The following is a 16,076-nucleotide window of genomic DNA, read 5'->3' on the forward strand; positions in this document are numbered from 1 at the left end:
GTTATGAGGGTGCCAAGATAATCTAGAGGTACCCAAGATAAAACATTAAATGGTTTGAAATGAGCATGCCATGGGCTCTTTAAACAACACTGTGACCCAGTGAGAATCTGCTCAACAGACTGTTCAGTGTTCCTATCTCATTACCCTGCAGCACTGCTCCCTGTTACTAGTGTGGCATTTTAATGTGCAGAGTGAACCCTTTCATGCGTTGTTTGTGCTTACGTTGGTGTGCCTACGTGACTTGGCGTAGGTGCTGATGCAGGCAGCAATGTCTTTGGACACACAGCGCTCATGCACCGTGTACTTGCATACTGAAGGAAAGAACAAGAAAGAACAATTTGTAGACAGTTATAGTATGTTTCACAACACAAACCAGCCTCATTTAACATTGTCTTACTTATTAAACCTCTTTCATATCAATAACTGCAACTAACAATGGATTTAATCAAAGGTTTACCATATTAGAGATCATTTAAGAAAATAAGTGAATACTTTATTTCATCAGTGACAATAAGATCAGTCCCAAGAGCCGCTCCCTGGCAGAATTCAATCAATATTCAACCTGTACATAATGGCATTGTTCATGATTTTTTTTAATAATAATTGTGAGGACTTTGCATTGAAAAACAGCACTGACTGAATGCCGCAAATAACTTAAGTAAAGGGAAAAGGGATAAATGACAATGGAGAGACAATGACAGAGAGGACAACAGGAGAACAATGGACATGAGGAGATATAAACAATCCAGGCAGACAGACAAACAGGCAAAGAGACTCACAGGAGCAGCAGAGGCCCTGCTTGCGAACTCCGAGCAGCATGGTGTGGCAGTAGTTACAGTAGGCTGGTTTGTTGAAGTGCTTCAGACGCCATACATGCTGCCCATCTTCCTGGTCATTCTAGGAAGAGATAATGACAGACAGATGAAGTGGGCCAGCCTTGTCTTTTGACAGCTGTGGTTATTATTGCTGCTTTAATGTGTGCAGTGAATTTGCATCGACTGCTGCCCAAGTTCATAAATATGCACAGTATATACTGTGGTACATGTAATGTATAAAACTTCCAGCAGAAATAAAACAATGTTTAGCTTTTGAATAAATAAATATGAGTAGTTAACATGAGAGATAGCCAGCACAAAAGATACTGCCTACACAAACTTCAACAAAAAATACACAAAAAAAACCTTAAGAGCAATTCAGTCAGTGCTGCTCGCTGAGAACAGACCTATGAGAAACGCAGTGTAAAAACAAACAGTTAAATGGATTAAAATAAAAACAATACACATAACTATATAACCTTTTCCTTGCAGACGCACACACACACACACACACACACTGATATGTACCGTATCCATGCCCAGCAGCACCAGTAAAGGGATTGTGGTAAGACCTCCTCTGATCCACTCCTCCAGTGTGACTATCCCATCTCGGTCGTAGTCGATCTCTTCCATCATCTCCTTCAGTATCTACAGAGACAGAGACATTGTACACTCTGTGTCAATCTCAGGCAGACTACAGACTGTGGGTCAAAATAAGACAGCATTATGTTCCACATGTCAAGTTTTTGGACAGGCTAGAATAAGAATCCAGATGCCACCATAAGTACAAGACAAACCAAGCTGATTCTTTGTGAAGCTTGTACTGTGTGATGCTGTAGTGGGTGCAATGTTCACCCAATCTTGTTAAGTAAATTGCCTGACATGGGAAACTCTCGTGTCTTCATCAGCTTCTTCTAACATCCAAATATCAAAGACAAAAGTCACCAAATTCTTTTCATTCATGAGCATAAAATGTGCAAAAGTTGTGTTTTCAGTTCCCCCATTTTGTAGTTTTTGTCAAAGATTCTGTTGCAAAATGAAAAAATAATAGACTAAAGAGGCAATTGTCTTTGCAACACTTTGTTGAGAAAGTAACTCTGTGGTTGTTTATTTCTACCTTTTTGGAACTACAGTCAATCTCCTGCTCCAGCTGGCATCAAGGGTGAGAAAATAATGACAAAACCTTCACAGAGCAGGGTACTGGGGGGTTGTCTTTCTGTTTTGTGCCGGACTTTACTGCAGTGTAGAGTGTGTTTGCTCACCGGTCGCAGTTCTGTAGAGTCCCACTCCAGATACTCTGCAACATGCACCATCTGATTAATGATGCGATCTAGCTCCTGTAAAAATAAACACATGGGACAAACTGATGAAAACATTGTTCCTAGCTTCACCTTCTACTAAAACAATCACTTATCAGGCATTAAAAAATGTTAAACTTCTGCTTCTGTCAGTGTTCAGAAAAGTGTAACTACTGTATGAAATGCTCTCAATATACAGTATAATCCATTAAGAGACAAAACCCAGACAGACAGCTGAAGAGGGGGAGACAGAGCAGAGCAGCAGAGGCCACTCACCGAGCTGTCCAGAACCCCATTGCCGTCTGTGTCGTACAGCCGAAACATGACTGGAAGGGAACAAGAGAACAGAGATCTATGATGACTCAGATGCCGTCAGATAATTAAGCTGTAACCTTTGTTCTCAGACTCTCTCCAGATGATCATGGGGGTAAAGAAGAACCATGCTACTTCTGCACTGTTGCATGGGCATCTTGTCACTGTGTGCCAATACAGCCTTGGACTCTAAAGTCAACTGTGCAGAGCAGGGCTTAAGCATGTCACTGACATGCCCTATGTGGGAGGCAGCCAGAGAAAGAGGGAACAGCCTTATTACTCTCACTGTCATATTGCTGAGACCACCACATGATGCATACAACAGCTGCTCCAACTTGATATCTGTCTGAGAGGAGCTGACCATCCGCCTACATCCCCCATCCCATCACTCACACTCCAGCTTGTCCTCCGGCGTCCCCCTCTCGAGCAAGGAAAGGTAGCAGACGATGTCTTTGAGAAAGACCACCTGGGGCGACAGCATGGGGGAGGCCTTCTGTGGCGACGGGCTCCTCCGCACTGACAAATGCTTCTCAGAGAGGCTCCTCTCTGCCGATGGACAACACAAGTGTTTAAAGCCACTAACAACACCCAGTGTGTTTCTTCTCATGAAATTAATAGAGAATCAAAGCACAAGTAAATGACATGTAGCGTGACATTTTTAGAGAACTCTGATACAACACGTACTGACAACACAGAGCAGCGGAGAACAGGTAAAACACTGTCACAATAGAGTCAGAGGATGGTGAAGCCACAAGTGGCCGAAAGCAATATGTCAACATGTGACGGGGCGAGTCTGAAAAGCCATTAACTGGATGGAACGAGTCATGTCACAGAAACAAACACAGCACTGTCCTGTACGTCGGCACTTTTACACAGAGACACCCAAAACAAATCTCTTACTGTATTACCCTCATTCATGTTGCTTCAGAACATCAGGAGACCTTTTTCATATAGTGGTCCTCACTTTACCTTGAAACGCACCGTCTCCAATGAAGAGCAACTATAAACTTTAGTAGATTTGTTTCCTTATTCACTGGCATTAGGACCAATAACTGAGTGTTTACCAAGAATGATGGTACAGCAAGACCACATCCAAATTCCACATATTTAAGATCATCATAAGTAGGTCTGGACAAAAACATACATTTTCCAATTAAGTGCAGTTCTTGTTTGAAAGATTCAATTAGCAATTCTTGAGATTTCACAATCAATCTTTGCATTTGTGCATTTCCACAAACAACATGTATGACTTCATTAAATGTTATGTCTGCAGAGGTTCTCAGTGGCTCAGTTCAGACTGTATGGTATTTTATGAAAAATATGTTATTACAACATGCACAAAAAGTGATTTTAAGTTGCAAAGTATCATACTGTAGATGACAGCTGGTTAGATTACCTGCATTGAGTCATGACAGGCTGTACACACGCCACACTTTACAGACTTTCACTCGTGACTCAGGATGGTCAGCTGACTAACTGACCTAGAGACCCGGTCAACGAGACTGAGAATAAACCGAACCCCTTGCAGTCAGCCCTGGCTCAGTGTAGCTATCCTTACCTGGGGAAAGTCTGGGGGATCTTGGTGACCTGGCAGAGCTGGTGTTGGGGGTCAGGACGTTGCTGCTGCTGCCCTCTGAGTTTTTACCCTGGGTGCAGGGTGATCGGTGGGGCCCCCTAGGTGTATGGGCCCCAGTCCCTGAATGCTGCGAGGAGGAGCGAGATGAACAAGGGGAGGTGGCAGCTCCAGAGCCTGCTGTGCTCATCATGCTGGAGTGCTCCGGTGTGTGCCGGCCCATGGCAGACAGGATGCTTTTCCCATTCATTCCTGTTGGTGTGGACAGAGAATGAAAAACAGCAGATAAAAAAAACAAAAAGGCAAATTAGTTGAAGAGAAACTATGGAAACCGATGAAGACAAGGGGAGGGGATGTTAGATGCACAAAAAGTTGAGCGATTGCAATCAACAAAGAAATACTGTAAAACTTCACAACAACAATCCAAATACAAAAATCTCAGGATGCATAGAGGGACAGGAAGCAGGTACTGTAGATTTACAACAGTGCATTAAAACTTCACACAGATACAATTCAACAAGGCATCAAGTCATTCACCGATCCACAGGCAAACACATCAACACAACAAGAGCACACCAACCACCAGGGGAGCAGGAGGTTATAGCCAGGAGGACTCTTGTCATTAAGAAAACACCAGCCTGATGATACGAGAGGGTCGGCCTGCTCTGGTACCTGTAATGGGGGCACAGGCCACTTCGGTATGAATAGAGATGCCTGCGTCAATGGAACGAGCTTCTGTGGTCAGCCATTGTTTTGAGGGAAAAAGAGAATGGCAGACGCAGCAAGAATGAGTAAAGATCAGTGAAGAAAGAGTCCCATATATACATGCATTTAAGAACAGACAATGACAGGAACTAGAAGGAACCTTGTGAGAAGGAGACAAACTGAATTAGGTGAGTGCAACAAAATAAAAGCTTTGTCAAGAGCAGAGAGCTGTCAGTGGACATCAGTGGCCTCTAGTATATGTTACAGAACAGAAGGCAGGAACCTGCTAAAAAGTCATTAAGCATCACTATAGTAAGCATGTCATGTCGCTAACACAGCACCAGGGGGCAGTGCAGACTATCAGATGGTTCCTTGCAAGACCTCGGACCTAAACACTCACACTAAACCAGCAGACCCAACCAGCAAACTCCCTGATAAACCCCAGGTGAAAGGGTTACATGCATTTTTACAAATAGGATAGAGATAAAGTGATTTCAATCCTTCCCTCAGCTAAGGTCATGATACTGAATATTTGTTTTTCATTATTACTTATAAGGATAAGGATAAGGATAAGGATAATCACCTTTATTGGCCAAGTATGTTACACACAAGGAATCTGTTTCCGGTACAGAACCGATAAGCTTTGTTTGTATCTGTAGAATCAAAGAAAATATCCACTAGCAGCAGATCAGGGCAGAATATTCCTAGTCTGACATGGGAATATTTTTCTTGTGTACTTTAGATTTTGCACAGTGTGTATGTAGCTGACTATAGAGAGTTTAGTTGGTCACCACACCGCTGAGATCACAGCACATCATATCTTACAAAACTGCCTATAGAGCTAACACAATTAGTCAATGAAGAAAACATTTATTACCCACTATTACAGTCACCTGCTCAGCACAAATACCAAATACCAGCACAAAAAGTGCCCTCTAATTTTTGAGTATGCAAATAACCGTCTCCTCATGAAATGCAGGACACACAAGGTAGTCATTACAGTACATGCATGTAACTATAACATGTAACTAAAAACAAGGATGGAGGGACATCACAACCGAAGCTACTGTATTTGAGACACTGGGACCCTTAGCACCAGTGCTACCCCTCATGTTTGGCCTCTCTACACTTGTTGCCTCATGCTTTTACAAGCATTATGCCACAGAAATAGATTTCTAATTCCACAATCCATCTATCTCAAAGCAGAGCAAACAGGCAGAACCCAGTGCCAGGGCCCATTCCACACTCAGCCGAGGCAGCTTACAGACTGCACAGAGCACAGTGCAGCGGATGACCTACAACCTGGCATGTGCTTCTGCTCTGCTCAGAGTGAAGACCGTGTGTAATCTGCATGGACTTTTGAAGGTGTGTGATTCATCTCTTTCAGCAAAAACATAGACAAAATATAGACTAATCAACCACAGAGGCCATTTACTGGCTGTGATCTTTAAAATGGTGCTAACTAAGAAACTGTTATTTCTCAGAGACTACTCATCAGTCAAACATAGCAGTGAGCACTGTGATGTTCAGAGGCTTCTCACTGTATGTCCACCCACCATGATAACCTCAAAAAACTGCAGATAAAGAAGGCACAAAAGAAAGATTACAGTCAATGGCCACCAATCACAGTGCAGCAACCACGACTACTGCAACGGTTCCTCACCTGCATAAGAGAAGATTTGGTCAGAACCTTTTGTGGTTGATCTATTTAAAACTACTTACATATGCTCAGCACATTAACAGTTAATATGTGTGATAAAAGTCACTGAAGCAGGTGCAGTGATGTGTGTGAAGAGGCCCTCTCCCACCATCCGTGTCTCCATCGAAACGTACATGTGGCTCAAATCTTAACCAAAACTAAATGCACCTATATAAACTGCATATTAAAGGACCTTTCCATTGACTGCCATGATGCAAATATTAGGAGTTGGTTCAGGGTTTGTGGCACTAATTCTGCAGGTGGGTGCAATAAAGCAACTGCAGAAGAAGAGGGGAGAGAACATAGTTCTAACAAACAATGAGAACCAATGTATGAAACATGTTGGAACTTTACAGTCTCTTCAGCACTGCACACAGAAGATCTAACTAATGCCAGCAGGTCCAGAAACACCATCAGAGCTGCAGATGCTCAGCATCTGCTTGATGTTTTAGGGAACAAGTCTGCTCGGCCAGTGAGCTGGACTTTAGCTGCAAATTACTGGGAGATTTCCAAGAACGGGCCTATGTAGTCTGGTACCTTTTGTAAGAGATATTGAGAAAGACCTAGCTTGTTGCAGTTTTCAGACATGCTTGTTATATTGACGCTTAAAAAAACTGTCACCTTCCACAAACCTGTTTCCTAGAAAGGCACAAAAAATTCTGAGTTGAAATGCAAACCTTCTCCATTTGCATACAGTAGGTCTTTCTTGACAACATCCTAGTAATTTACTAGTAAATAAAGCACCAGCTAATTTTGTTTTAATTATTAGGAAAGTTTACAGAAAATAGGCTGGAAAAATGGGACCCATAAAAATAAAATGTTGCCAGAATTTCACTCAGGGTGCTGGACAGAAGCTGCAGTATCAAAACATTTGTGAAAGACTTGGATTAGACAGTGTGCAGGGATGAAAGCATGAGAACCTGGCTGACGTTGTGTGTTGAGAACAGATAGCCCACCACTGAAAGGTTGAATCATGACTTCAGCCATGTGATCAGTGGTGTTTAAAGATGCCACAGACACAAGCAGCATACCCAGTAAGCTCGCTCCTGCTCGAGACTGATCTGGAGAGCAGCCTCCCGTCTTGCTCTTGAAGGAGGTGAAGAGGTGCTGACACAGCTCTTCTGGGATGTCGTTCTCCAGGTAAGTGGCCATGAAGAGCTGGAAGCCCTCATAGTCAATTGGCTGCATGGGAGAGGAAAGAGCAAACAGATTAACAGAATATCTGAGTTCACCTGTGAATGACGTTTGCACCAACAGCGGATGGAAAAATGTGATGGTCATTTCTACTGAAGATGATCTGCCCTGAAATGAATGTCTGCAGCCTTGACGTGCCAGTAACAGGTTAATGAAAATATGGTTTGAAGCCATTAAAGTAAAAACATTATCAAGAGATTTTATACTAAGTGTTTAAAAGTCCGAGTCACTTCAGTCAACCACAGGATGTCTGTCTGAAGTTAGTGAGGGCAGAATGGAGGTGCTGGAAGCTGCATCCAGAAACAACCTGATGGCTTCACAGAAACAAAACAATGTACAGAAAGCAATACAAACACCAACACATATAGAAAAATTCCATTTTCACCCTCTCCCTCCCTCCCCCAGCTGCTCCACCCCCAGCCATGTGGTGGGTTCAAGGTAGCTCTGTACTCAGCTCAATGACCCCATGAACCTTTTCCCTTCTGGCAGGGTGACAGACCATCTGCAGCAGATAAGGTGGTGTTGTGTTATGTTAGTGGACAGAATGTGCATGCAGTGTGCTGACACAGACATCACACAGCATGCAGAGCCCACCGGGCTGAGGCTTACTTGGTTGAGAACGTCCTGCTTCTGTTTAACAGTTGGAACAATAAGAAGGAGAAAGGAGGGGGCAGGAAGGGAGGAAGAGTGAGGGAGGAGACAGGAGTTAGCTACTTTGTGTGGAGATGCTGCACACCAGGCTGATTGCTCCTTGTGTCAAGCCTGAAGCTATCCGGCAATCCTGACCACGTCATTCAATTCAAATTAAAGGTCATTAATCACATAAGCACACCTATGATGCAGTATGACCCGGACAGGCTTTCAGTTGGGATTAATCAGGCTGTATTGTGCAGGTGGCTCACCGATTACTGACACACCTAAAATAAACACAGTCATTGTTAAAGCACTTTGATTATTTGGCACCATGGCAGCATGTTGGGCAGAAGACCCGACTCTGCATCTGCAGCCTGGTGCACTAGACTAATGAGGACATTAGACAATAGAAAGAGGAGTTAATGATGCCTGATGCTCCCCAGTTATGGTGAATGGAGATGCATGTGCAGAAAGAATGTGGTTTGATCATTTCTGTTCCTTATATTAAAGTTAATGGTATATATATAAATTAGTAATTAAACCAGAATACCACCAGCAACAGCATGTGCACAAGAAAACAGGAATATAACTATTTTTCTCATCAAATTTAAAATTAGTTTATTAGTGCAACACTTTAGATTTTATTTGTTCTAACCTGACTGTTTTAAAGTGCCATCCCTCATCGTGACTGATTAGGATGGAAGGACCTTGTTTTCATGTTTTTAGGAACAGCCTTCAAGTAATTTCCCCTCTCTTTGCGACGTTACTGACAAATTACATTATCCGTTTATTTTCCAAAACCACAGTCTGTGTTCTCTTGGAGATTTTCAATCTGATGTTCAGGAGCAGGGCATGCCCAAAGCACACACCACTGCCTCTCCCAGTCATATTTAAACTATCAAGAAAGACTCACTTCCACTTTTCAGCTGTGAGCTCTGCATTCTGCCAAATCCCACCTCTGACCTCCCACCTCCCTACAGAAGCCTATCTGCAACACATAGCTAATGCTCTCATGCGATATCCTTACAAACGAATGTACCTAAACTCTCCCTTTTAGTAAATACATTTATTGCAATGTTATGTATTTTCCATGATATTATTTGTTTTTATATGTTCCTAGAGGAAGTGATCAGACCAGTAGCATCAGTGTTTGCCAAACTAGCTCTTGATGCATCAACAACTCAGGTTTTAAACAGAGCTGGTAAGTAAGTGCAAATAAACGAAGCAAACACAATAAGGCTGTAGCACTCGCAGGGAGCATTTGGTTCACTCCACAGTAGGACAAAAGGTAAAGCTGATCCTGTTTGCACATCAAGACTAGGGAGACCTGTGCTTGGGAGATGCTGTAAGTAATGCCCATTGCAGGAGAATGCACTGTGATGAGGATCTTCCCTCAGCTGCTGCCCTAACCCCGACAGCTCCTAAAGCCAGTCAGCCATTATTCAGATCACTATCCTCTCCTTGTTTGGCCAAACTGACCACAAGGTTTTAATTTGCTGCACACAGTGTAGAACAGCAAGTTCAGACAAACGTTCTCCTGCACACACAGTCTTTTCCCAATACACTACAAATGTACTAAATATGAAACCATGAAAATGCTGTGTTCATATTTAGAATGACTGGTTTCAATGTAAATACACCCATGTATTTGTGGAAACGGTCATCCCTCTCGAGAACACGCTTTCTCCAGGGTCTAAAGGCCGATTATGTTCCCTGTGGCTCACACTCAAGGCTGCCGATCTGGAAATATCTCCCAGGGGGCAGTTATGACACATTTCCATGGTCCATTTAATCTTTTTCCATTTAGCCAGGGCTGCCAGAATGACCTGACTGACTTCCTCTGGCATTACCAGGTAGGACCATGGGGGCTACTGTCATGTCTAAATCCCAGATTGGCAGAGAAGAACTGTCCATCTGAAGTACAATGTTAGCAAACTGCAGAAATGAGAATGTCATGTGTGATAAGCTGCAACCACCTCACCAGTTAGAGACCGACCACAGGCCAAACCTAAAGAGGATAAGAACTCGTGATCCTTGGAGTGCTAAACATAGCTTAAGGCTTATCCTATTTTATAACATCATTTTTAAAAGAAAATGGACCTTTTCATTCATTCTTCAGTCCATGTGGATGTTTGTGCGAAATTTGAAAAAATTCTCTCAAGGCATTCCTAAGAAATCACACAACCCAGAAACACGATGCCTCCAGCTGCAGCTATCGCCGGCACTGTCACAGCTATCAGTGGCATAAAAAGAAACACATTATTTGTTGTTTTGTTTGAATGGTATTATAATGGCATAATATTACAATACATCGAAACGCCTTCAAGATGGCTCCATGCACGTCCTCTGCACATAGCATGACAAAGTAGAATCTCATCTCAACAGGTCATTCTTCTAACATGATCCTATGAGTGCTTCTCTGGCACATCAGTGTCACATACAGAAACACAAACCTACACTGCTTTACGCTGGCTGTAGAGGTTTTTAGGTGCCATCACCAATCATGCTACACAAACAGGGCACAGCTAAATGGCACAGTGATAAATAAGTCATCCCTGATGGGTATGAAGCCTTTATCTGCTGTGAAGGGAAGCCCTGTGGGTGTAATGTCTCTGTCATCAATCACCAAAAATTATGGTGCTACTGTTTTTATGCTAATCTGTTCAGTACAGAAAACCCAACACTGCTGACAGCTGAACGTCGTTTCTTTATCCTTAGTCAGTTTCTAAGCTCCTGCAGGACCACACTAACACTAAAATAAAAGTGCTGAGCAGGAAGAACGAGACACCAGTCTACTTTGTAGATTCCACTGCAGCCGACACAATAGACTGAGGAACCAGAGGTACGTGTACACACTCACACACACACCGATAAATGGCACAAGCAGGACCGCGGTGGTCACTGTGGCGCCAGGTGTGCTCTCACAAAGCCCCACATGAGCAATGAGTGTGGCTTCTATGGCGCCAAACGTCCAGCCGGGGTGTTCATCATCACAGACAGTGACGAGAAGCTGCCAGCAGTGGAGGTAATGAAGAGAGGAGGGCAGAGGAAGAAGGAAAATATAATCCATCCATGCCACAAAGGCATGACAAATAGGAGGAGGTGTCTCAGATTATCATAAGCATCATGTGAACAGCCTATACTGACGAAATCTGCTGGCCGATGCATGTGCTGTGCCCTTTACTGCTATTGACAGTGAAAGCAAAGATGATGGGGTTGATCATGGTCAGTGATCGATCACTCGCCCCCTCCAACATGTGAAATTGCTGTGACAAAAATGATGGGGTTGATCATAGTCAATGATCGATCACTTGCCCCCTCCAACATGTGAAATTGCTGTGTAAGTATGTTATGTAAATGTAAATCAATTCTCAAAACACTACAGTGACATTAACATACCACTTCTGCTTGATCTCTATGGGTGTAAAACTGTTGTGTAACTAGGTGGTGTCTTGTCGTTAAATTTATTTTTTGGAGCACCTGTAAACAGTATAGCCCAGCGAGTGTGGCTATGGTGGTGAGCAGGTAACTAGCCATTTGAAACCATCTGAATTACTGTATTTTACATTTACATTACACGATGTTCCTCATCGGTGTAGCCGAAAGTCACAATCCTCAGATATGATTCTACTGTGAGGTTTTCTGCAGCGAACATCATCCTTTCACTCACTAACACCACAATAAATTATTACACCATTATGAAATATAAATTAACACTAGTAACTGACCACAGATGTGTTAGGATCTGTCTGACTGATCAAACTGTATGTCTTAACACTAGTAACGACACTAGTAACTGACCACAGATCTGTCTGACTGATCAAACTGTATGTTTACTTTGTGTACAGCACATCACAAAAAGATAATCGCCCACTTGTATACAAGTATCAGTACACACCAAAAATGTGCAGGTCTGTAATTGCATGTCACAGCACTGTGGCCCTGAAACCAGTCGCTTTTCCCATGATTTGGCCTGGGAGCCAGGATGTGACGGCAGGAGACACAGTTTACTTACAGTAACTGTGAAATGCCACTCAAAGTTCCACCACTCAAAATCCCAAACACCAGGAAGACTGGTGTTTAAATACAAGTATTAAATAGCACTAAACATGGGTAACTGGCAGGTGATTATTGTGGAACCTTAAGTTCGTTTCAAATGCTAGATGGGTAATATTTCAGAGAGATGAGAGTCAAAACTGAAAAAAGCAAAGAAATTTGAGACACAGCCCAGAAACTGCTGCAGCCGAGTGTAGAGCCGGGAGCTGATCTGCTGACATCAGGTGCCAAAGTTGATGCTGAGGTTGTGTCTCCACCGCAGCCTTTATCTAAAAATGGGGGGAGTGACTAAGCATATTGGTGACTGATATTACACTGAGTGAATCAGAGGAACTTAGCAAGTGTCCAATAACGTCATTGCAGGTGTTGGTGTGCGCACAAACAGTAGCTGTGTCAGAAGGTGAGAATGAGACAGAGAGAGGAACCAGCCAGGATGTGATGAGACAGAGGAAGCGTGGGGCAGATGTACCTGCTCCGGGTTGTATTTGGAAAGTACTCCTTCACCGTGAAACTCCTCCAGCACATCCTTCAGCTTCTTTGTGGAGTCTGAGGAGGAAACAGAGAAAAGGCTTGTTATTATGCTTACAGCAGTGCATTTGCTTTGCTAGACCTCATGAAAACCTGGATCCACCAATCCGCATGCACATCGAGTCCCCAGGTGGTTTTCATAATCAGATCTCTCAGTCAAAGTGTTTGGATTACATGCTTTCTGAAAACTGAATGAACATGATGAATACTGATAAATGCTGCACCAGTTCAGCTGAGAAAGTGAGTCACCCTGCTGGCTAAAACTAAAAGGGGACAATGTGTTCTTCTCACTGTTGGATGCTAATCCTGTATTCACTCAACACACATGGACGTCACAGAGGCTATGTCCAGAACACAACCGTGATGACCTCCTCCCACCATCATCTGTCCAACAGTTACAGGGGACAAACACAGTACGAGTATGAATGAGGCAAACCACCACCCGCTCAAGACCTGGCTTCACCAATCACGTTAGCTCTCATTATCAACTATCGATGAGTCTTCACACCATTACTGTCAGTGCTCAGCAGCTTTGCAGCCTGTAATGCTTTCATATTTATGTCCAGAGTTAGAATGACAGGAGACAAACAGAGCAAGGCCGAGACAGAGAGAGGAGTGTCCAACCTCAGGTTAGGTGAGAAACATGTAGAGAGGTGTCTGAAACAAGAGCCCAGTCTACTGTACTGCATTAGCTGTATGCACAATGTGGTAAAAAAAAAAAATGCTGCAACTAAAGATTATTTTATTGAAAGACTGTACAGATTTCAAATAATGGTGTAAAAATATTCAGAGAGGCAAAGGTGATGTCGTCTTTTGTTTTACCAAGAGATTCGCCTTAAAGCAGTTCAGGTGAGATGATACTTGACAAAGAAAACCTGCTGTATCACTCAGCTTTTGATAATTTGATAAATCATTTACTGAAATATCAGAATACAGTGAAAATGTCCAGCGTCTCTGTCCAAAGGGTATTCAACTTAGAGCTACAACCAAAGATTGTTTTCATTATCAATACGATGGCTTTCACGATTCTGTTATATAAAATGTCAGAAAGTAAAAAAAATGCCAATCACAACTCACAAAAACCCAAGGCGACATCATGAAACTGCATGTTTTGTCCAACAAAGAGTCCAAAATCCAAAAACATTTGATTTTCCATCATATAAAATTACGAATGAAAGAAAATCCTCACAAATGACAAACCGGAACAGGAAAAGGTTTCATACCTTTGCTTGAAAAGTACCTTAAAATAACATGGCACATGCTTTTTCATTCATTGTTGTTCATTTTTGTTAAATCAGCTAATGATTTTAGCTCTAACTGATCATAGTGGGGCTGCTACTAATGATGCCCATTCTATATTTTCTCCATTAACTGAATTGTTTCTATTCAGTTCAGTAACACAAAGGAAACCATCACATCCTGAAATGTGAGAAGCTAGAACCATAAATGTTTTTAAAACATGGCCCACATGATTCATGAATTACCAAAATGGCAGTGATACATTAGTTAGCTCATTCTTTCAGTTCTATTTGATTATTTGCCTGAACAATAACACGGAGCCCATTGCTCCCTCTCAGACCCTTATCTCTAAAGACAAATACACTGGCATCCTTCATTAAGTCTTTGATTGATTGGCTGCTGATGTCTTCCAGTGTTTCCCCACCCACACACAAATAAGAGGCCGTTTTAAAATAAGCTGCACTCAAATTACATTGGTGTGAAACGGCAGATGCATGACAAAAGAGCAGAAAGAAAATGAGTCATTATGTGTAACACTTTCAGACAAACACACCAGGGCCAGATGCACAAAAGTGAAACTCTGCGTACATACAGAGACAGAAGTGACTTGTAAAGTCACGCGTCTGTTTTATAAATCGCAATCATTGTGGAATTGGGTGCACGAGCTTCTTTTCCACCTTTAGCCACAAATAGATGTAGATGCTCTTAATCAGTCATTTACACATAAAAATGTGAACTGAGAAACTCTTGGAGAGGTGGAGAAAAGAAATGGTGTTTTGTTTGGTCAGACGGCTCTGAAATCACACACCTGTAAAGGCTGACCAGCACGCTAGTGATGTCTCATTCATCAGTCAACAGAAATGAATTTATGACAGTAATGCCACAGGTTACAAAGTGATTCTTCTTCTTCTATTTTCAGCTGCTACCGTTAGGGGTCACCACAGCAGATCATCAGTTGCCACCCAACTGGCGATGCGCATGCTAAACTTGTTTGCTGGTTTTACACCGGATGCTGTTTACAGAGTTATCAACATGTCTAAAATGAAGAACATAAAAAATGACATCAACATCAAAAGAAATCAGATTAGACCAACATAACAATATATTTAAAAATGCACTTTATGAACTGAAATATATGGAAATAGATAAAAATGAAGCAAGCTGCTTAAAACTGGCTGGTTTGTTTAAGTTACACAAAACCCACCCAAACTGTTTGTTCACATGGTCTGAAGTATGGCTGAGCTGCACACAGTCTGTGTTTAGACCAGTTTATCTGTGAGAGACCAGGTGTATGCATGGTTTTTCTGTGCATGGATTGTTTATGCATCTGGGCCCTGGTGTCTAGACGTCCATCAACTGGCCACTGACTGGAAGTAGAGTTTGGAAAGTGGGTACCTACTGTAATATTTATGAGATCACTTAAGTAGAGATAAGTATTTATTCATGTATTTTTCAACAACTATAAAAGGGGTGGATGCTGCTGTACTGTAGAAACATAATGAAATACTATATGGCACTATATGGTACAGTTGTAATTATCTAAATCATTCATAAGAGAAGTAATAATTGCTGACAAATATTGCTAATTAATTAACAAACACTTAAAATGTTCTTATAGTCTCTACAACTACATTATGGCATGTTACAAATACGAGAAATGGCTGGAAATTAATAGCTGTCCTCAAATCATCTGATTCAGAGCTTGGTTTGGTTTTAACATTATTGTGGGTATAAACATTACATTTAAATCACATTTATAAAATGATTTTGTAATAAATTGTTAAAATATCTTAAGATACAAAATATATGTATACAGTATATACACATACAATATGTGTATTGATAAATATAAACATTTGTACTGAAGATAATCACTTTATTTGGCCAAGTATGTTACACACACAAGGAATTTGTCTCCGGTACAGAAACAAGGCAGCCATCTGCGGCGCCAGCGGCTCTAACCATCAGGGGCAACTTGGGTGTTCAGTGTCGTGCCCAAGGACACTTCGACACGTGGCTTGAGC

At 42.1% G+C, this 16,076-nt stretch overlaps 1 protein-coding gene across 6 annotated transcripts in view; it reads right to left on the reverse strand.

The window, feature by feature from the left end:
• The window catches only part of dgkg (diacylglycerol kinase, gamma), a 111,015-nt gene that overhangs the window by 61,418 nt on the left and 33,521 nt on the right, over nt 1-16,076 (reverse strand). For 4 of the 6 annotated variants that reach the window (XM_020621709.1, XM_020621708.1, XM_020621706.1 and 1 more), the window contains 11 exons: nt 12,755-12,831; nt 8,206-8,226; nt 7,434-7,584; nt 4,671-4,733; nt 3,984-4,250; nt 2,819-2,971; nt 2,390-2,439; nt 2,078-2,152; nt 1,344-1,463; nt 780-897; nt 223-311 (listed from right to left, as the gene is read on the reverse strand). In XM_020621709.1, the coding sequence (XP_020477365.1) occupies nt 223-311; nt 780-897; nt 1,344-1,463; nt 2,078-2,152; nt 2,390-2,439; nt 2,819-2,971; nt 3,984-4,250; nt 4,671-4,733; nt 7,434-7,584; nt 8,206-8,226; nt 12,755-12,831 (1,184 nt within the window). The remainder of the gene's footprint in view (nt 1-222; nt 312-779; nt 898-1,343; nt 1,464-2,077; nt 2,153-2,389; nt 2,440-2,818; nt 2,972-3,983; nt 4,251-4,670; nt 4,734-7,433; nt 7,585-8,205; nt 8,227-12,754; nt 12,832-16,076) is intronic. The other 2 variants (XM_020621710.1, XM_020621711.1) reach the window with 2 other exon arrangements.

Source organism: Monopterus albus, unplaced genomic scaffold, assembly GCF_001952655.1.
Source record: "Monopterus albus unplaced genomic scaffold, M_albus_1.0 scaffold266.1, whole genome shotgun sequence".
Taxonomy (NCBI): domain Eukaryota; kingdom Metazoa; phylum Chordata; class Actinopteri; order Synbranchiformes; family Synbranchidae; genus Monopterus; species Monopterus albus.